Source organism: Eleutherodactylus coqui, chromosome 1 (genome assembly GCF_035609145.1).
Source record: "Eleutherodactylus coqui strain aEleCoq1 chromosome 1, aEleCoq1.hap1, whole genome shotgun sequence".
In the NCBI taxonomy this organism is placed as follows: Eukaryota; Metazoa; Chordata; class Amphibia; order Anura; family Eleutherodactylidae; genus Eleutherodactylus; species Eleutherodactylus coqui.
This window is the reverse complement of record NC_089837.1, coordinates 246083891-246106304: the sequence shown is the minus strand read 5'-3', so window position 1 is coordinate 246106304 and position 22414 is coordinate 246083891. Positions and strand designations below refer to the sequence as shown.

Sequence of the window (22414 nt, the reverse complement as noted above, 5' to 3'; positions counted from 1 at the left end):
TTACCGAGTATACTCGCTCATCTCTAGTGCTCGCTCATCTCAAATTACGATGTTCATGACATGTTAAAAATAACAATATCTTCGGTGTATCAGTATAACTATGCAATATCAAATGTGTATAGTTTTTTTCTGCTCCACTACTAAAAAATGCCTTTTTTAAATTGATTCCTGTCACCATAACTTTATTTTTCTACTAATGCAGATAGCTATGTGAGAGCTTGTTTTCATGTGGGGCAACCAGTAGGTTTTATTGGTACCATTCTGCGCTACATAGGACTTTTGATCACTTTCTGCTTTGCTTGATGACAGGGTAACCAAAAAGTGCAAATCTGGAGTTGATTTTTTTTTCTGATTGTGTGCACCTTGTGGGATAAATAATGTGATATTTTAATAAACTGATGAGGCAATACCAATTTATTTATTTAACTTACTGGGAAAAGGGGATGTTTCAACTTTTAATACTTTTTAAATTTACTATTTGAAAAAAAAACCCCTGTAATCCTATTTCTACTTTATATTGTATAAGCAGTCAAATGAACTCTGATACTTCATTACTGCAGCATATTCTACTTTAATAGGAAGAAATACAAATTCTCAAAATTGTGAGTGTCGAAAAACTTTTGGACCCAACTGTGTCATAAATATAGCAGTGAGATTATGCTGCTCTAGTGAAAAAAAATGTACAATAAATGTAGACATAAAAAACCAAAATGTGCTAGAGCAATGGACTGTGATTTTAAACAAAAAAGTCAAGTCAACTTTTATTTTTGCATTTAATAAACGTTACATTCTATAATGATTAGTAGGAAAGGGTTTAGTTGGTAATTTAGAAAAATGTCTATTACTTTTATAGGATATTTTTTTCTTAAAGGAATATTCCCATTTCAGGCAAAGATAACCACGATGAGAAATCTGCCGTGTAAAAAATGGCTGAGAGAACGGAAACAGCTGAACATGGCTGGACTATGCGGTTTCCATAACTGCCATAGATGCCAAGGGAGTTACACATACAGCGCAGCACAGCAAGCTAAGCGATTTCCATTATGCTGGGAGCTACCAACAGAATAGCCCACTGTGTTACGTTGTTTGCGTAAGTCCTATTGATTTCTGTGGAAGTTACGGAAACAGTAGTGAAGCCCACTCATCCGTCTCAGTAATCCTGGCCACTTTAGAGTCAGGCACTGAAGTTATTTTAGTGTGCTAGCTAAATTATGGCTTTAGTGTATATTTATATGTGTTTTAGACAATAAAAAGCATTGTGTGCATGAACTTAGTAGCATGGATCTTCATTTGCTTCTTTATTTTCTTTAATTTATAGTTTTCTTAAAAGCAACTATTTGGCATGTAAAAAGTAATGACACCGGATTACCTAATGTGTTTGTAAACTTGTAGAACGAAACAGGGACCTTTTCAGAAATGTAATTCATCTCCGCTTTCCTGCTGACAAGATTTCAGTAGAAAAGGTACATGGGTTCATGCTACTACAAAAACCACTCTGTCGGAAGCAGAAAAAAAATCTTTGTGCCACTTCAATCACAGCTGAAGGTCTCTTATTGCTTTTCCCAGTAATGGGAAAATAAAAAAAAAGCAGTGAGCACAATAAGGGTCACCTAAGAGATTGTAACGTGTAATTTAGATGAAAACTACTAAGGGTCAATAAGTTCAAATCCTTAAAAAATTAAAGCCCTACTCCATCCAAAACCAAAAAACCTCAATATACCACTTCATCACATCATACTTGCAGAATTCTGCAAAGTCGAGATAGGAAGAGCTGCTAAAAGCAGTACCTACACTGTATAACGGTTTAGCGGTACTTGTGCCTGAGATATTTAGGAAAAAAGTGCCTACCAGTGATTTTATTATCCAAACTAACAGCAGATGTAGTTTACCCAGAATAGCCCAAAGTTAGGAAAAATTACCAGTGATCACCATGTCCTCTCCATACTCCAGAAGAGACAGAAAGCTAAAATAGCTCCAAAGTGTATAGAAACACAGCTGAACTTCCTTGACTCCGTAGTAGCATGTCATGCGAGGAGGAATACTGCCGTTAACCGAAAATGCACTAGAATCCTTAGATTTTATGCACAGGTACAGTAGGCTTTAAGGGGGTTTTCTGAATATGTAACACATTGGTAGCAGTGGGGGGATTAATCCCATATTTTAAAAAAGAGACTAATACCACACACTTTCCCCATCGCCAGCTCCGGTCTTCAGTATACTTCAGCTGTCTTGTGGCTGTTTAGCCACATGACTGATACAGCCCATAGGAGGTTCTGACACGGGACATCATCGATGATATACTGTAAACCTGCTTAGGCTTCTACATCAGAATCCCACGTGACCTCACCAAACCAGAAGACCTGCTGACAGCACTTGCCAAATGCTGCGGCGTCTATTACTTTTATATAGTTTTGGGCACTAGACGAAGAACATCCTATCGAGTGTGTAAGAAATACATTTTACCTAGTGCTCAAGAAAAAAAAAGCTACTACAATTATGTCACCAATTACTAAATTAGTCTCTGAGCATAAAGGCACCTTTACCTAAACTTTCAGATGACTTTTCAAAATAAGCTGCAATGTTTCTGTACATGAGGAATAACACTATATGTGGTCATTATATGACTTATATGTAGCGGTTTTCACCACTTTTCCCCTCTGCAGGCTGCATCTATAATTTTCAGTTAGCTAAAGCTGCATGTCTGCGTCTCCCCCTCTTCCACTTCATTGACGTCTATGGGTAGCATGAGTCATCACCCTCCTCCACTTCCATTTCTTCATCTTGTTATCTCTGTTATTAGATGGACATCACTTGACAACAAGCAGTGGACAGCAAATTAGAAGGAATGGAGACCCCTAGTGGCCAGAACTTTGGAAGGATTTTTCAGCACAAGAAATTTGTCATTTAAGGGCTTAGTCATATGGGCATATTTTCGGTCCATGTGTGTAACTGACTGCACACAGACAGAACAGGGAACCATTAAAGTCAGTGGGGCTATTCACATGTGTTTTTTTTCCCTACGTGCTGATGCTCTGTGTATAACAAAACAAAAACAAAAAAAACCTGCAGCATATCATATTGTGGTCCATTTTCACAGACCAGAATCATCCATTCAAGTCAATGGATGCACAAATAAAGACGTTTAGGCTGCATTCACTGCATGTTTAACTCTATATTTAGCGCTAATGTTACAAAAGCTCCTGACATACATGTGTAAAACTTAATACATTGACTTCAATTGTGAGACAGAGGCCAAAAGAGTGTCCTTATGGCCTATGTCTTTCCTTATGGTATGTCACAGAATTCACAAATATTGTATACACTATCCAGTTTCATCCCATGGTGTCCAGCAGAAAATGTATACATTTAATAGCCTGTGTCATGGAACGCTGTTAAACATATAAGTCAGGTGTTTTTAAAAACTTTTTAAAAAGTTGATCCACAGCAGGCTGATCATATGCAATGCTTTCCTACAGAAAAAGGGTAGATATTTTGAGGAGTCTAGAATTTTACGTTATTTCCAAATTTCAATAGTCTATTGCACAATTGTGCGTTTTTTTGTTTTCACTCAATTGACATGTACATCCTAAAGCATTTCTTCCCAATTTAACTTTTTTAATGAATGATTTAATTCTTCCGGAGGGTGCTATAAGTCCCAAGCACATTACTTTCTTGGCTGGCAGACACAGACAAGTGAGGGAGGGTGAGGAGGAAATACTTGAAACAGTGATGCGTGTATTCCCTTAATATGGGATGGGGGGAAAAGTAGAGCCTAAGCACACTCCCTTAAGGCTGTACAACCTATTCCATTAGTGGAGCTGCAGCATTAATGAGGGAGGAGGTAAGAACCGATCCACGCACACCAGCGTGTGGACACTGCGTATCAATACGCAAGAGTAATACATCGCAGCATGCTCTATTTCTCTGCGTATCATTCGCAGCCCTTGTATGGGGAATTTTAAAAAATTAAAAGTGAAAAAAACAAAAACACACTGCACATGTGCGTGAGCAAGTCATTTGCGGGCACATGCAGTGCCAAACGCAGCCCATACACGATTTCCGCTGGCAGAGCGTATGGGCTGTGATGTGTAAAACACTGCGGGAGACTCACAGTGTTTTACGCAAATGGTCATGGTTCAGCTGAACTCTAAGATAATAGCAAAGACAATGGTGAAGAGCCTGCAAGCAGAAGGCACTAAAGTATCTATTGCATATCCAACATTATGAGTAAAATGCAAAAAAGTTTGGAAATGTATTTAGAGAATCTTGTGGAAGGCTACTTCCAAGCTTTTAGTTAAAGGGGTGGTCTCGCGAAACCAAGTGGGGGTATACACTTCCGTATGGCCATATTAATGCACTTTGTAATATACATTGTGCATTAAATATGAGCCATACAGAAGTTATTCACTTACCTGCTCCGTTGCTAGCGTCCTCGTCTCCATGGTTCCGTCTAAATTCGCTGGCAGCTTGCTTTTTTAGACGCGCTTGCGCAGTCCGGTCTTCTCCTTTCAGCACGAGCCGCTTCAGTGTGCTCCCCGCTACAGCTCTTCTGCGCATGTGCAGACGAGCTGTCACTGCTCGGGAGCGCGCTGGAGCGGCCATTCTGTACCTTCCTCTGTTAGAGGAAGGTGCAGAAACTGGAGCTGCCGTCCGGAGAAGCCGCCCAGCTGTCCTGCCGTCCAGGTAAGTGATGGGCCGGGGGGGGGGCTGTCGCTAGGCCGGGGGGGGGCTGTCGCTGCGATGGGGGGGCTGTCGCTAGGCCGGGGGGAACTAGCGCTGGGCCAGGGGGGTAAGTGATGGGTCGGGGGTGATGGTCACTGACAGGTGAAGGCCCCGGAGCCCAGCGCTGGGCTCCGGGGCCTTCACCTGGGCTGAGGGTCTAGCGCTGGGGAGCCGGGAGCGTAGCGCTGGGGAGCCGGGGGCTAGCGCCGGTTACCTGCTGCCTGGCGGTGGGTGACTGGTCGGCGGCTGCGGGGCGTCTGGTCGGCGGCTGCGGGGCGTCTGGTCGGCGGCTGCGCGGCGGCTGCAGGGCGTCCGGTTGCCATGGAGACACAGCTGGCAGCGTCTCGGGAGCGCGCACGTCGGGCTGCAGCGAGCGACGGGGAAAGAGCCGGCGGCCATCTTGGGGAAACTTTTATAAGTTGCTGAAACGCTGGACCGGTAAGTACGAACCAGCTAGGAAAGTCATTTACAGGGGTAATTAGTAATGTATGTTTAATTAGGGGGATTGGGCAAAAAAAAAAAATCACTGCTTCCTCGAGACATCTCCTTTAAACAATTAAAAAGCAATACCAGCAACTATTTCATATGTAAATAAAGTTCAAATCCTATAGCTGCAAGAAAAAGTAAGTGAATCCTTTGAAATTACCTGTATTTCTGGATTGATAAATAATAAACTGTGATTTGATTGTCCACGACACAATTCTAAACAAAAAAATCTAACAAGAAATTACTAACACACACACAGCTATACCATTCATGTCTTTTATTAAGCACATTGACTGAGTGTGCATCTATACCACCACCGGGAGAAAAACTAAGTGAACCACTGAATTAAACAACGTTCTTGAGAAGAACACATCTGTCAGTAACGCGACTGTGTATGCCATTATTAAATGAGCAAAGCACCAGTAAAACCCGCACATCAAATCACATCTCCTCAAGGCCTCCTGCCCATGGACAGGCGGGATATGCCTGCGTCTTTAGGCCACTGGAATCTCGTGTGGTAAACAAAAAAGTCCCCGCCGGCGATCGCGGAAAAACGTGCGTTTTTCCACGGTCTCGAATGAATACTATATTAATAAAGACTTTCCGCCGTGGAAATATGCGTAAAATAGAACATGCCATGATTTTTTTTCCCGCCGTGTAAATCTGCTGCACAATCCCGCATGTGAGGACTGAGCCATTAGGTTCAATAGCACCTAATCGCTGTGTTATTCTGCCACGGATTTACGCTGCAGGGAACGTGGCAGAAATCCATCCATGGGAATTAGCCCTAAAGGGGTGTTCTGGGCTTTTTTAACTGATAATCTATCCACAGCATAGGTCATCAGCAGCTGATGGACAAGGGTCTACTGTTAGAGATGGAGCGGGCCGAACATCGTCATCAGTGGTTGACGCACTGGTTTCACTCCCATTGAAATCATTGGGAACACTACGCTGCTCCTACACTTTCTGCTCAGGACATCATGTCCTGTGCTGAGCATGAAGTATAAGGGCAGAGCATTGCTCCCATTGAATTCAATAGGAGTAACGCCAAAGCGTCAACTTCCTCCTTTGGCCACCCATGATGATGACCAGCCTGCTGCAGCAGGCCGAAGAATCAGCTGATAGATGGGAGTATTGTGTAGCAGACTCTCATCAATCAACTACTAATGACCTATCCATGTGATAGATCCGTGGTTGTGAACCTATGGCACACGTGCTGGAGGGAGCAAGCAGAACCCTCTCTGCTGGCATGCGCGCCGACAGCTGCTCACCACGGTACTGGCTGGAGTGCCACAGCTCCGCAGCTGGTAAATACACAGTGGTGCTGTTAGCAGCGCTGATCCCGCAGCACACTCTGACATCACTGTGTGCATTGGGAATCCTCCTTCCTTGACCTCTCCTTCTTAGTTCTGCAGGAGAGGAGAAGGGAGCATTCCGGGCACACACACTGGCATCAGAGTGTGCACCCAGGATCAGTGCCGAGAAGAGGAGGAGCTAAGGTGATTACAAGGAGGAAGTAAGTATATGGGTTGGCGGGAAAGGGGGGGGGATTTCTACTGGGGCTACTATGGAGTTAATATGACTACTGGGCCACTGTGGGGTTAATATTATTACTGGGACTGTTTTGGGATTATTATTACTACAGGGGGCCACTGTGGGGTTAATATTACTACGGAGGGGTCACTGTGGGGGTCACTATTAACCCACTGTGAGGGTTATTTCATAATATGCAGCGCTCCCCTCCCCTCCTTCTAAAACTTCACACTGTCAGCGCTTCCCGGCTTCCATTTCCAAGTTGCCTGGTCAGGTGCGGCACCTCTGGTCAGGTATGTCTACTACAGGCCGCTGAGAACCAGAAGTTGGGAACGCTGACAGTGGGAAGCTTTCAGAGGAGGTGAGGGAAGCGCCGCATAGTGTGAAATCAGCTGCGGTACGCAACTGATTTCCAGTCAAAATCAGCACCAATGGTATTCTAGTGCTCCAGCTAGGAATAAAAAAACAACAACAAAAACACAGCGGCCCTGTCCTTTTTATAATGACGGAGGTAGAAATCAAATGTCATGATAAGCCCCGCCCCCTGATGTGTGGGCACTTTACTAAAAATATGTCTGCTTGTGTTGCAGTTTGGGCACTCTGTCTTGAAAAGGTTCATCATCATTGTGATAGATCATCAGTTAAAAGAGCCTGGAATAATCCTTTAACTGAAATCCATTTTCCCAATTAGATCTTGGAGAAGCCAGAGAGGCACATTTATTTTTTCTCCCTGCGCTATGGATCTGTGCTCAAGACATGAATGATACAACAATCTGTATGTTAGCAGTGTTGGAGGACATCACTTTTGGCAGCCTAAAGCAAATGATAGGTTAGTGACTACTAGGAGGCCTTCAATGGTTCTGTGTGATGGAGATCATCTTCTCAATTGGAGATGCTGTGACACGTATGGGATACGATTGAACTGGATGATTGTGTAATCAAATAACTAGTTGCCGTATGAGTTAACCAGAACTTCAATGAACTAATGACCCGTCTGAATATTCTGCTAACATTTGTTCAAAAGCAGAATATTTTCGACATATATGGTAAGAACAGCAAGAATGACTCATAATATAACACAGCTGTCGATAACTTCATGGACAAAATATTCAATATATTTTGTTGCCAATCATCTACTACGCATGTCTAGAACCTGAATAGCCATATTAGAATGACGTATATACCCATAACTGCGCAGAAGCAGATATGCCACGTAATGTAAGAACAGCATAAATAGCAGTGATCTTCAGGGAGGAGTCGGGACTCGTTTTGTTGTGGTCGATAGACGTATCGGCGTACTAACCGGATCCTCTTGACAATCGTACCTGGAGATCCCCCGATTGCGGAGTGATGCTACAATATCCGGTGATGTATTGATGCTTATCTTTGTTACCCATGTGATCTCAATGCCTATATGTTAATTAACTATTTTACTTACATATACTAAAGAGTAAATAAACTTGTGTTTTATATTTGTCTTGCCTTGAAAACTGTCACGGTATGCTTGGTTGGTATGCCAATGAGGTTAAAGAATAGCCAAAACTTGAGCGGGTAAGACATAAATTGGCGTAGTCTGGCAGGATATATATATATATATATTGTTGTCTTTGGTAAGGTTATATTACTGTATAATTTGGTATTGTGACGGTGCTTCTCAGTGCACGGGGGGCTGCTGTCACCATATTAGATTTTTGGCCCATTGCCAAGGGGTTCAAATGGTTATAACTTTGCTTTGATAAGTGATAGAGTAATAATAGTAAATACACATTGATAGTCGCAGTAAGTAGTCCTTGTTGAACCCATTGGCATACTGCCAAAATTTTATAAGTTCTGTAACTTTGAGACAGGACTTGGGAGATTGGTGCCAGTTTGCACGGTTGTGTCTAGCAATAAGCGGGACCTTTGTGCAAAATTTCACCAATTGGCACGTTGCCAAAATTTTCGGAGTTCTGTAGCTTTGAGACAGGACTCGGGAAATCGGTGCCAGTTTGCAGGGTGGTGCCTCGCCGTAAGAGGGACCTCTGTGCAAAGTTTCACCAGATTGGCACGTTGCCAAAATTTTGTAAAGGGGAACTCTGTGCAGAGTTTCACCAAATTGGCACGTTGCCAAAACTTTCGGAGTTCTGTAACTTTGAGACAGGACTTGGGAGATTGGTGCCAGTTTGCACGGTTGTGTCTAGCAATAAGCGGGACCTTTGTGCAAAATTTCACCAATTGGCACGTTGCCAAAATTTTCGGAGTTCTGTAGCTTTGAGACAGGACTCGGGAAATCGGTGCCAGTTTGCAGGGTGGTGCCTCGCCGTAAGAGGGACCTCTGTGCAAAGTTTCACCAGATTGGCACGTTGCCAAAATTTTGTAAAGGGGAACTCTGTGCAGAGTTTCACCAAATTGGCACGTTGCCAAAACTTTCGGAGTTCTGTAACTTTGAGACAGGACTTGGGAAATTGGTGCCAGTTTGCAGGTTGGTGCCTCGCCGTAAGGGGGACCTCTGTGCAAAATTTCACCAAATTGGCACGTTGCCAAAACTTTCGGAGTTCTGTAACTTTGAGACAGGACTTGGGAAATTGGTGCCAATTTGCAGGGTGGTTTCTCGCAGTAAAGGGGACCTCTGTGCAAAGTTTCACCAATTGGCAAGTTGCCAAAATTTTGTGAGTTCTGTAAGGGGGAACTCTGCGCAAAAAGTTTCACCAATTGGCATTTTGCCAATAAGACAACAATATGTTTAGAAAAAGAACCAAGAAAGATAAAACTAAAATCGTTCAGAAAATAGACATCCCCGGCAGGTCCGAGGGTCCCTATGATATATTAGCTCAGGAGTTGATGCATAGTGGGCTTGCAGAATCATGGGATAGTAAGCTAAAAGATTCAGAGCCCCTCGATGTCGTTAAGGTACTCGAGGAGACCCCTGCCAAGGCAGGTGACGCAGTTCAGTTGGGTAGGAGGAATTGGGTATTGGCCTCAGCCTATAGGAATATCCATAAGAAGAAGTCCCAACTAATAAGAAAACTTAATCAGACGGAACAAAAGTTAGCAGAATCTGAAGGAAAGAGAGTGGTGTTGGAATGTAACCAAAGGCTGATAAAGGAAAAAATAGAACATTACCAGAATATTGCAGAAAAGGCTGTTGTAAAAGTTGCTCAGAATAAATATAAGGGGCGTAAAGGTAAAGTTGATAAGCGAAAGGTATCGAAAGCTATAGCTTCTGCTTCTGTGAACTGGGACCCAGATAAGTGGGATGGAGACTTATGGGATTCCTCATCTTCTTCGGGGGAGGAGGACTGGCATAAGGGGGATTGGGAAGACCCACCCAATCCAATAATTGATCCACCTGCTTTAAAACGTGCCCAGCCCATTAGCAGAAGGAAGGAAACTACTGAATATGGACCCGATACCCAGCCTATCGTAGGTCATGATGGGCAAAGGTTGCCCAGGTATGACGATCAGGGAAACTATATGTACGATGCCGATGGGAGACTGTTGGTGCAAGAAGAATTGGTGCCACATAGGCGCACCAGGCTTACCCTAGAGGATTTTTCTCAGTCAGAAGTTGATGATATACTGAGTAGATTTAGGCAAAGGCCTGGGGAATCTGACATACCATGGTTGGTCCGTCTATTTGAGCACGGGGCGACTGGGGTAATGTTGGATCCAAAAGATGCAATGAGATTTGTTACTCTAACTAGAGATCCAGTAATCAGTAGAAATTTTAGAGAATATTTTCCTAATCATCAAGGAGAAAGTGCTATTTCCCTGTTTAATATAGTAACCAATGGGTTTCTTAATAAATTCCCAACAGAGGCAGACATTCCAATCAATGACAAACCTTGGTACACTATCAGGGATGGCATTGAAAGGTTGAAGGAGGAAGCTATGAGGGTCTCATTAATTATCATCGAGCATATGGAAGATTATTTGGAGACTCGGCTGACAGCAGGAGTTAGAAATCGTTTAATTAAGACTGCACCTCCAGCTTATAAAGCCGTGATGATGACCCTACTTCTATCCATGACTAATGAGCCAATGTCTGCGGTCGTGGCTAGAATGCGGGAATTGCAAGATATGGGAAACTGGGATAGAGAGGAAAAGCGAACAGATCGTGATAGGTCTAGGAATCCTAGTTCCCAGGGGACTGGTGATTCAGGAGTGCCAAGGGTATCTCGTAGAGATATGTTTCAGGCTCTCCTGAAAGCTGGAGTCTCCAAGGACGCCATTGATGGAAAAGATACAGGTGATTTGTGGCGTCTTTATAAACAGAAGGTATTATCCAACAAAAAGGTGGATAAAAGGGAAGATTCAGTGGCCCCAAAAGCTTCTAAAAAGAGAGAGAAGCAGGTCACTAATTTAGAACCTAAGAAATTAGAATGGGAGGACTTTCAAAAGATCTATCCATGGAAGGAGATGGCTGCAATGGTAGCTACCCAAGTGCAGGACCATTTGAAGCCATCTGCTCCGCTCCTGGAGGAATCAGATTCTGATTCCGCATAGGTAGCAAGCCAAGCCCCTGTCTGGGTTAGGCGGGATGACAGACCCTACGTCCCGCTAGCCATACATTGGAAAGGGGGTAATGTCCAAAGGGTCCCAGCTTTAGTAGATACAGGGGCGGAGGCTACTCTGATTTATGGAAATCCCAAAAAGTTTAAAGGTCCAAAAGTTAATATTTCAGGATTGGGAGGAAAAGTTACTGAGGGAGTACAGACACAGGTAACTTTGAAACTGGGCAATTTGCCCTTACGTAAATACACGGTGTTAGTAGTACCTATTCCGGAATATATCATTGGCATAGATATTCTGAAAGGATTGACACTACACCTCGAAGATGGTAAGTTTGCCTTTGGCGTAAGGAAAATAGGGATAAAAGCTTGTCCAGTTACGGTGGGAAAGGTCAAAATGCCACCCGTACACATCCCTCCTGCAGGAAAACTGGTTGCTATGAAGCAATACAGAATTCCTGGAGGTCACAAGGAAATAGGAGAAACCATTAAGGATTTGGTCGATGCTGGGGTTGTGAGGCCTGCAACCACAGCATGGAACAATCCGGTATGGCCTGTGAAGAAAAGTGATGGGTCTTGGAGGATGACTGTCGATTACAGGGAGTTGAATAAACAAACACCTCCCTTGACGGCAGCTGTCCCAGACACCATTACAATTGTGGAGCAGATTCAAAGTCACAGTGGACAATGGTACGCTGTGATTGATATCGCACAAGCGTTCTTCACAATTCCAATAGAAGAAAAGGCACAAGATCAGTTTGCCTTTACGTGGCAAGGACGTCAATATACGTTCACTCGATTGCCACAAGGTTGGATACATAGTCCAACCATCTGTCACCGGACGGTGGCAGAACATTTGGATGAGTTTGATTTACCATCAGAAATGCAGTTTTCACATTATATCGATGATATAATGATTTAGGGACCGGATGAACAATCTGTAAAGAAACAATTGGACAGACTGTTACATCATTTGCGAGAAAAAGGATGGGAAATAAATGATAGCAAGGTGCAGGGCCCCTCTCAGACGGTGAAATTCTTAGGAATTCAATGGAATAAGGGCCATAGGGAGATTCTCCCTAAGGCAAGGCAGAAAATCTTAAATTTTCCCACTCCGAAAGACAAGAAGGAAACACAATCCTACATAGGATTGTTTGGATTCTGGAGACAACACATTCCGCATCTGGGGCAGCTTCTTGCTCCTCTTTACAAGGTGACTCGCAAGAAGTACGAGTTCACGTGGGGAGAAGAGCAACAGGTTGCATTTGAGGCAGTAAAAGAAGCCATACAACAGGCTGTAGATTTATGGCCTTTACAAGATGGTGAGATAGAACTTCATGTATCAGTTCAGCATATGTATGCAAACTGGTCATTGTGGCAGAAGCAAGGGGGCAAAAGAGTGCCACTAGGCTTCTGGAATCGGAAATTACCAGATGCAGGAGAAAAATACACTCCACTGGAGCAACAGCTGTTGGCATATTATTGGGCCCTGGTGGATACTGAACAATTGACGACAGGACACATAGTCCTTCTAAGGCCGCAAATACCCATCATGAGTTGGGTATTATCTAATCCAAAGTCCAATCGGATAGGACATGCCCAGGAGCAGAGTATCATTAAGTGGAAATGGTACATCTCGGAAAGAGCGAAAAAAGGTGAAGGAGGGATAGCTGCCCTGCATGAAAAGATAGCGGATATCCCTCCAGATGGTCAGGTTACACCAGTAGCGCAAATGGAGGAATCCCCAGTAAAGTGGGGAATACCTTACTCTGAGTTGACAGACTCCCAAAAAGAGCATGCTTGGTTCACGGATGGTTCGGCCAAGTATATCAGTGGAAGACGTAGATGGAAAAGTGTAGCCTTTAATCCAAAATTAGACAAGACGTTGGTCATGGAAGGAGAAGGTAAGAGTAGTCAATATGCAGAACTTTGTGCAGTATTCTTAGCTCTGAAGCAGGAACAAGGGCAAGAATGTCATTTGTATACGGACTCATGGTCAGTTGCCAATGGTTTGGCCACTTGGATCATGGGATGGAAGAAGAACGACTGGAACATTCATGGTAAGGAATTGTGGGGGAAGGAGCTTTGGCAAGATATAGAGGAATTCATTAGGAGTACCAAAAGTACTGTGTTTCATGTTGATGCTCATGTCCCTCTTGACTCATTGGAACGTTTATTTAATTCTCAAGCAGATGCGGCAGCATCGATTTCTGTTGCCGTACAAGAACCTGACAAGGAAAAGGAAGCATGGCTTCAAGGTACAGCTGTTTGGGCTCACCAAAAAAGTGGACACTTGGGAGAGAAGGCCACTTACAGGTGGGCACAAGAAAGAGGTATCCCATTGACAGTGGACATGATCAAACAAGTAATCGCGCAATGTCCAGTATGTCAACATGTGCAAAAACGAGAAGTGCCTCATACAGTAATGGGACACATAGGGAGAGGCCAGTTGCCAGCGCAGATTTGGCAGATGGATTTTGTAGGGCCCCTCCCTGAGAGCAGAGGATGTAAGTATATTTGTACAGCAGTAGATACATTCTCAGGTCTGATGGTGGGATTCCCGTGTAAAACAGCAACACAATGGAGTACTTTACGTACTCTGGAAGTTATTACCCAGTATTATGGGACTCCCCTGCAGATCCAGACAGACAATGGTTCACATTTTACCGGAAATCAGGTAAAAGAGTATGCCAGTAAAAACAACATAGAATGGGTATATCATATGCCCTACTATCCACAGGCCGCGGGCTTGGTGGAACGAATGAATGGGTTATTAAAATCTACCCTGAAGAAGCTCACTGAGACCGACAAATATGGTCAATGGAGAGATAATCTGACTGCTGCTTTACAGATTATCAACAACAGGCCCATCACTGATTCTATGACACCCTTAATGCGCATGCTAACACCCAATCTCAGTATAGATGTAGCTAAGGTAGAGACAATCTTATACTGGAAAATTAATCCAGATGCGCAGGCACCTTATAGAGCCACTCCTGCCGCTGCAGGGTTGGATCTATACGCTCTTGATACGGTGGTGATAGCCCCGGGAAAGGTGAGTACTATTCCCACAGGGATAGGATGCAAGATCCCGGAGAATCACTTCGGGCAGATAGCCACTAGATCAAGTTTTGCTCTGAGAAGTGCAGTAGTCCTAGGGGGAGTCATAGATGCAGATTATCAGGGGGAAATTAAAGTAATCATGATAAATTTAGGAACAGATCCTCTGATAATAGGGAAAAAGGAGCGCATGGCACAGCTGCTATTAATACCAGTGTATCTGACACAAGTGGAAGAAGGGGTGGCCCCCACTGAACTTACTGTAAGAGGAGATAAAGGTTTTGGCTCAACTGATGTTACTAATGTAGGGGCCAAAATATGGGTTCAGAATCACCAAGGACCGCCCTCCCCGGCAGAAGTTATTGCTGTGGGGAAAGATCGAACTTTGCTTATTATGCGACCCGGAGTAGAGAAATGGGAATATGTCCCACAAGAAAAGTGCTATTTGCGGGAATAATGCTTGTTTCCTTGCCTCCTCTAGAATCACATAATCATTTTTGGAATCCTTGGCGTCATGTGTTCGGTGTTCGCAGTAGGTGATGCGTGGACGCCAGGGATCCGCGTCAATGACACCGGAAGGAATGATTATTCGTGGGGCTGGAGGAATTCAACCCGAACCAGGAAGCAAGACAACTTCACTTGTGAAGCCAACCAGAAATGTTATATCGTGAATATTACCTTTGATGGGACTATCTGGAGTGGAAATCCATTATCGCATATAAGTTCGACTTACCGTCCTTCATATGCACTGCATAAGGCAACGGGACAAATAAACATTACGTCACTTGTGAAAGTGTCCTGCTGTCAGAGACCAAAAGAGTTGCCATATCTCAATTACTCCCTGGTGATACAATATGTTCAGAATTGTACAAATACGGGAGTGCAGTTTTCATTTCCCTTAAATGAGACAGAAGTAATTACGTGTGGGAATGCAACGGAGATCGAGAATCGGGCCATGTGGGGCCAGTTCCTGGTATTCGTGAACATTAATGCTTCTAAAATAGATCCTGGACATATAAAAAGGGTTCCATCCACCTGTCGCCTGGTGGGACGAGATGCTCAAAAGACTGTTATACAAGCCTCCGTGCAGTTTCCACCCTCAAGGACTTGTCCTACCAAGCGTTCCCGTCGAGCTTGGTATGATACCTTACTCGGAGGCTATGGAGCGCTTTCTGGGACTATTAATGGTTTTGATATAGAGACTTTAGCTAATCGAATGCATAACGCGGGAAGTGGTATTAAAGATGTGCTCACATTGCAGGCTAACTGGATGCCCACTATATGGCAGCCCTTTAGTATGCAAACGGATGTGGACACAATAATGCTTGATTTGCAAGATGCATCTAATAGGTTTTCATATGAAATAAATTCTAACATATCTAATTATGTTAATTGGTCAATATGTACCTTGCAGACCATTTATCAGCAACAACAAAAGAACACACTTCAAACTATGCTCATGACTGGCAATGAGCAAGTATGGAGGACCGTGTTCAATCAGACTATAACTGAGACTGATTGGATACAGTTGGAGGCGCAGAAAATGGTTTGCAATGATATATTATGTAAAGGGACCATATTCATATACAATGTTACTAAAAAGAATGTGATGTGTAAGTTTGTAGTTCTCCCCTTACTTATAGGTGTTCCAGAAGATATGCATTTCTGGGTACCTAGATTTAACGGGATTTACATTGATGACCAAAATAGAACTCATGATTTATCATTGTGTGATGATACATTAGAAGGGACCATATGCAAGGTCCAATCGGCTGTTTATGAACCATGCTTATTACAAAATACGATCAATGTATGTGAATGGACTGTGCTGCCACTCACTTTTAAGATGATGGTTGAAATAGCCCCACAGGAGGTATGTTTGGCAAGTAATCATCCTGTTGTACCTGGGATGGTTGTCCCATTTTCAGGATGCTTGCGAAACGTATCTGCACTTGTTTGGGAAAATGAGACCTTTGTGTTATTACCCGAACAAGACAAGACAGTGGCTGTCAATTGGCAACCACTGCCTTTAAATGTGTCAAATTGGGATCTAAATTTGACCAAATTCAAAAAAGTTGTTAGAAGACACAGAAGAAGTACAGCAACATATTAAATTGCTTAATAGATCTTTGGCAACGCATATTGTAAGTACTACTGTAATAGCTGGCAAAATTGTAAAGATGGGATCGGCTATTGCTGATGCCACGTCACACCATTGGTATGACATCTTTATGGGTTATTCATCATCTGCACAAACCACTCTTAATTGGCTAATACATCCTGTTTTGGTATTGGCCATAGTTGTAATACTTTTATCGCTATGGAATTGTTTCATGGCATATAAGGTATTCTGTAGAAAACCAAAAGTTTTAATGGTATCATACGGCAAATAGTGAATGATTAAGGACCGATTGTGACACGTATGGGATACGATTGAACTGGATGATTGTGTAATCAAATAACTAGTTGCCGTATGAGTTAACCAGAACTTCAATGAACTAATGACCCGTCTGAATATTCTGCTAACATTTGTTCAAAAGCAGAATATTTTCGACATATATGGTAAGAACAGCAAGAATGACTCATAATATAACACAGCTGTCGATAACTTCATGGACAAAATATTCAATATATTTTGTTGCCAATCATCTACTACGCATGTCTAGAACCTGAATAGCCATATTAGAATGACGTATATACCCATAACTGCGCAGAAGCAGATATGCCACGTAATGTAAGAACAGCATAAATAGCAGTGATCTTCAGGGAGGAGTCGGGACTCGTTTTGTTGTGGTCGATAGACGTATCGGCGTACTAACCGGATCCTCTTGACAATCGTACCTGGAGATCCCCCGATTGCGGAGTGATGCTACAATATCCGGTGATGTATTGATGCTTATCTTTGTTACCCATGTGATCTCAATGCCTATATGTTAATTAACTATTTTACTTACATATACTAAAGAGTAAATAAACTTGTGTTTTATATTTGTCTTGCCTTGAAAACTGTCACGGTATGCTTGGTTGGTATGCCAATGAGGTTAAAGAATAGCCAAAACTTGAGCGGGTAAGACAGATGCTGATTGGGAATGGATTACATTCCAGGATAAAAACTCAAGTAGGAGAATGCAAGATTAATTTTACTGCTTCAACCGCCATTCCTCCAGACTCCTGCAACAGTTTTCAAAGAACTGCCTTGCCATCATTCGGTCAGCTCTTCTCCACTGGTAAGTAATGCCATGCCAACTGCTAACTCATTCTGTGAGGGATCCACACTATACTTTCATTTAGAACTAGAATTGCCATTAAATCTTGTTTCCTCTTGCCACATCATACCATTTCTCCAAGTCATCCCTCTGATCTATATGTTTTTCTTCACCTATTTCTATTGCTAGAACCTTCTTGGTGCTAATTATCGGGCAACTTCTTTTGTTATGTTATACTCGGATAAAACTTACATTTTTAAAAGCATTAAAAAAAAGGATGTTTCAAGAGGATAAAAGCGAACGTGTAGGACAACTATTCTCCAATGTACAATATACTGAGTACACATAGTAAGGACACGGATATCATTACAAATTACAGGCTATGACGTACTTTCACCCTCACCTCTGTTTTGAGGTTGTCTCCAGCATCTGTAATTTTCACAGGTGTAGAGCGTTGAGATACAGCTCCTTCATCCTCCTTATCTGTTCCAGACTCATCATCAGAGCTACTAGACACAGCCTCTTCACTTGGCGGAGGAGGTGCACTTGCTGCGGTTTTCCGCTGTAACACAGCTTCCTCTCGGTTTGTGTTGCTGCTGCAAAAAAGTTAAATAATTTTAACTACAATACTTGCTGCATGTTTGCCATACAATAGAACATAGTCTACTGTTCATGATAAAGATGGCTACCATACGTAATTTCAGGGTGGGTAAGAGTAACATATACAGTGGTCCCTAAAGCTTTGTTAAGAAAATTAAAAGTACTGTACTCAGATTTTTCCTTTTCACAATGCATCAAATTATCCAAAAGCTCTGGAGATCAACGTGACTTCCCACAAGACTGATGTGGCTGGAAGCTCTGGACTTCATAATGTACATAGAGGAGCTTAATTCTAAAAATGACAACAAATACACAAGATTTTACGCCACCTGGGCATCTTGATGCTGCTCTGCCCATCTCCTCGCCTGAATAGTTGGCTACTTACTGGTGTTGTAACTCAAACTTTACACTAGTTATGAGCTGGAGCTAATTTCTAAAAAAATTGGGATCAGTTTCTGGCACAAATTACGCATAACCTTGTCAGCCTAGGGTGGGAATGTTTTTAAAAACATCAGAATAAAAGTTTCTATTTATTTTACAAGCTATTCTTGAGCCAAAGTTTGTAACTAAATAATGCCACTTTCTCTTTGATAAACTGCCCCATAGTGCTTTGTTCTGTAACTTAGCTTTCGTCTGTAAGGGCTCCTGCACACTTGCGTTTTTCTTGCACGTTTTTTTTCACGCAATATCGCTGCGTTTTTTTCACACACCTGTCAATGGGACTTTCTAATGTTAAAAACGCATCGCACAAAAATTGCAAAGCACCAACCTTCGATGCGTTTTTAACATTAGAAAGTCCCATTGACAATCGCGTGAAAAAAACACGCAAGAAAAGCGCAAGTGTGCAGGAGCCCTAATTCATATATTATACTTTGCAATTTTCACTGGAGAAGTGGATGCTTGATGCACAATTGATTTGGTGTTCGCTAAACTGAGAGGCAAAATCTAAAGAATCTCCCTGTTCTTCAGACTTGGATTCCCACTTCATCAAGAAAGAAGACATGGCATGGTCCCAGCTGAGCGTAGAAAATGGACAAGCATTGGGAAGTGCACAGTACTGAGCTTGGCAAGTTGTGTAACTGTATCCCCAATCTAAGGCCCTTCCTCAAAGAACTTTTAGGAGATTTGAGAGAATGATTCAAATAAACCTGCTTCGTCAGTTGAGGGACATGAATATCCTCTTTCAGAACCCATCTCCTCTTCTCATTGGATAGTATAGCTTTTGATGGGCTCTTTGCAGTATAGCACTTGTTTAACTTCAAATTCAAAGGATGCCTCAAGAGTGGAAGAAGTAGATCCACTCGGTAAATAAAAAAGATCCCCGCGCTCCAGAGTCCAGAGAAAACAGCCATGCACCCGTATCACTTGGGTTAAATTTTAATACAACGTGTTTCGGCAATCTTCACTTGCCTTTCTCAATAGTATATGAGATATTATATGCTTGAGAAAGGCAAGTGAAGATCGCCGAAATGCGTTGCATTAAAATTTAACCCATGTGATATGGGTGCACGGCTGTTTTCTCTGGACTCCGGAGCGCAGGGATCTTTTTTCTTTACCGAGAGGAAACAAGTCACGTGAGGGCCAGAAAGAGTGTCCTTCTTCATGTACATACACAGAAGCATATTCTGAAGTCATGTCAAATGTTAGGTATGCTTTCCCAGTGGACAGCACAATTTTATTTCTAGGATGTACTATGGGACTTGAACACCAATATTAATCAGTGGATCTGTTTGCTTTGGCAGTAGAGCTTTGCAAAATCCTATGAACCTCTGACCAGATTTCTTGAACATCCTTACAGACATTAGCGATTGAAACTCGGGCAACACAGAAACTAAAGTGGAATGACTTACAGTATAACAAGCAAACATTGTTGCAAATGGAGATTTACTTAAAGAATCATAGACATAGGTTGTTGTGTGCAAATTTGGTCCTAGATAACACATCTAGTTAAGGCCCATTTACACAAGCAGATAATCGCTCAAAGATCGCTCAAACGAGTTTGAGCTACAGCTTTCAGCGATTATTTAGCATAAAAAATAATTGGTATTAAAGTAGCTACTCAGCTACTTAAATGCCAATTATGTATATTAATGAAGCCTTCCCTGAGCGCATGCTAATAGCCCGAGGCCATTATCTGCGCTCAGATCCTTTGTTCTCCAGGGGGAAACAATGCTATCAGCACTCCCCCGTGGAGAGCTAATGATAAAAGTGAGAGATGATTTTTAGGTGAGCTTAATTTTAATGATCAGCTAAAAGTGCCCGAAATGGGGGTGCCCTGCACCCATTTACACGCACCGATTATCGCTAAAACGATCGCTGATTTGCGATAATCGTCGAGTGTAAATGGGCCTTTAGCTATCATTGTGAGCTTATATAAAGGTGTGCAGAAATTGCTTGATTGAGCAGCTTAATCAGTCCATTATTGTGGGGATAATAGCCAGAGTAGTCATACCAGGATAGCTTTGGAGCTTTACACAAAGTTCTCCAGAATTCTTAAACAGTCAGAGAAAATATCCTTTATTAAGCCGTGAATATGAAAATTGCCTTGTATTATGTCTATGCTACTTGTGGAGTATAGGGCAATCCAGACAATAATACAACATTTTAGAATTTCTATTTCTGAAAATCAAACCAAGACGAGATGGTAGAAAAGTCCTGAACTTGCGGTAAATCAGTAACAAATTCCATCATGATCTCATACTGGGGCTTGGCAGGGATGGGCACTGGTTCTAGATGGTCTAAAAGTATCTGGAGGATTTAAACTTATTCTGGTCACTTATTATACAACAAACTCATTGATATTTTGACTCTAACCTGGCTATCCAGAATGACAGGAGTGGAGAGTACAAGTGCCTCTGACTCGTGGATGACCTGTCAGCTTTGTGACATATGGTAGATGATACAAAAGTCTGTCTTCGAGGAGGATTATCATAAGAAACATTGGGGGCAATTTTCCCTGGCGCACGATGTGCTTAAGACACAAAGCGGCACAGGCTTCTTCAAATATTAACCCCTTAGTGCTCCAGGATGTATATTTACATCATGGAGGTTCAGGATTTATATTTTGGAGAATCAGGGCTGGATCCCGCTGTATACAATGCAGGTGTTGGCTATTTCTAACAGCTGAGCCCTGCTCATAGCAGCATCAATCAGCACCACCCCTGAGCGCAGCTGTTAACCCTTTAAATGTCGCTGTCAAATTGAAATGCCCCGATCAGAGTTCTAGGGTCCTGAACGGCCTCCGGGGTCTCCCACTGCAGGCATGCCTGTGGTGTGGTTTGATAGATTGTCTGTCAGATCGCAGTATAATGTAATACATATGGTATAATGTAATATAATGGTATTACATTATCTTACAAGAGTGATCAAACCATCACAAATTCTTGTGCCCTATGGTGACTAACAAAAAAAAAGTAAAAATCAGTTTATTAATTATTAAAAAAATATATAAAATAGAATAAAAGTTTTAACCCCCTCCATTTTGCCATATTTATAATAGAAAAAATCTAAATAAAAAAAAACATATTTGGCATCACTGCGTCTACAAAAGTACAATCTATTGAAGTAATTATTTACCCCGTACAGCGTCAGAAAAAAAATATAAAACACCAGAATTGTACTTAGTTTGGGTTACCCCATCTCCAAGAAAAAAATGTGGTAAAAAGCAAAATTCATATGGACTCCAAAATAGTACCAGGAGAAACTACGGGACACCCTGCAGAAAATGAGACCTCACACGACCAGGTTAATGCAACATTGAAAAAGTTATGGCTGTCAGAAGCTGGCGGCAGAAAATAATTTTATTTTTTTCAAAGATATTTCAGATTTTAAATGTAGTACAGCAAAAAAAAAGCTATATCTCTTTGGTATCGCAACAATCATGCTCATGACACATAGAATAAAGTTATGTCATTTTTGCTACAGAGACAAACTCCCTCACAAAAAAATTGCGGACTTTTGTTTTTTTTTCCAAAAAATTTCACAATTTTTTTTACGTTTGTCAGTACAGTATATGGTACTTTAAATTGTACCACTGAAAAATACAACTTGTCTCGCAAAAAATAAGCCCTCAGACAGCTGCATTGATGGATGAATAAAAAAGTTATGATTTTTTAAAATTAGGGAGGAAAATCCAAAAGTGAAAAAAATAAATGCGTTTAAGGGGTTAAGCGCATCTGGGCAGCTCCATGCCTTGGCACATTCCTGACATAATATTCAGCAGTTTCTAATGTAAATTATACATAAAACGGTTGGTCCCAGTGGCCCCACCCTCTTCCAAAGCACCACCTATTTTTCTAAAACATGCTGGTGCACAAA

General features: G+C 42.2%; 2 protein-coding genes across 6 annotated transcripts in view; one reads left to right on the top strand and one right to left on the bottom strand.

Annotated features, from left to right (window-relative positions):
* Positions 1 to 22414, bottom strand: part of FIG4 (FIG4 phosphoinositide 5-phosphatase) — a 260535-nt gene that overhangs the window by 47191 nt on the left and 190930 nt on the right. For 4 of the 5 annotated variants that reach the window (XM_066607721.1, XM_066607713.1, XM_066607706.1 and 1 more), the window contains one exon: positions 17901 to 18093. In XM_066607721.1, coding sequence (XP_066463818.1) covers positions 17901 to 18093 — 193 coding nt within the window. The remainder of the gene's footprint in view (positions 1 to 17900; positions 18094 to 22414) is intronic. The other variant, XM_066607729.1, reaches the window with a different exon arrangement.
* On the top strand, positions 7644 to 17282 carry LOC136632630 (uncharacterized). The gene is made up of 2 exons (XM_066607659.1): positions 7644 to 8106; positions 14773 to 17282. Exons 1-2 carry the CDS (start codon positions 8092 to 8094, stop codon positions 16402 to 16404), a joined length of 1647 nt encoding a protein of 548 aa, XP_066463756.1. The 5' UTR covers positions 7644 to 8091; the 3' UTR covers positions 16405 to 17282.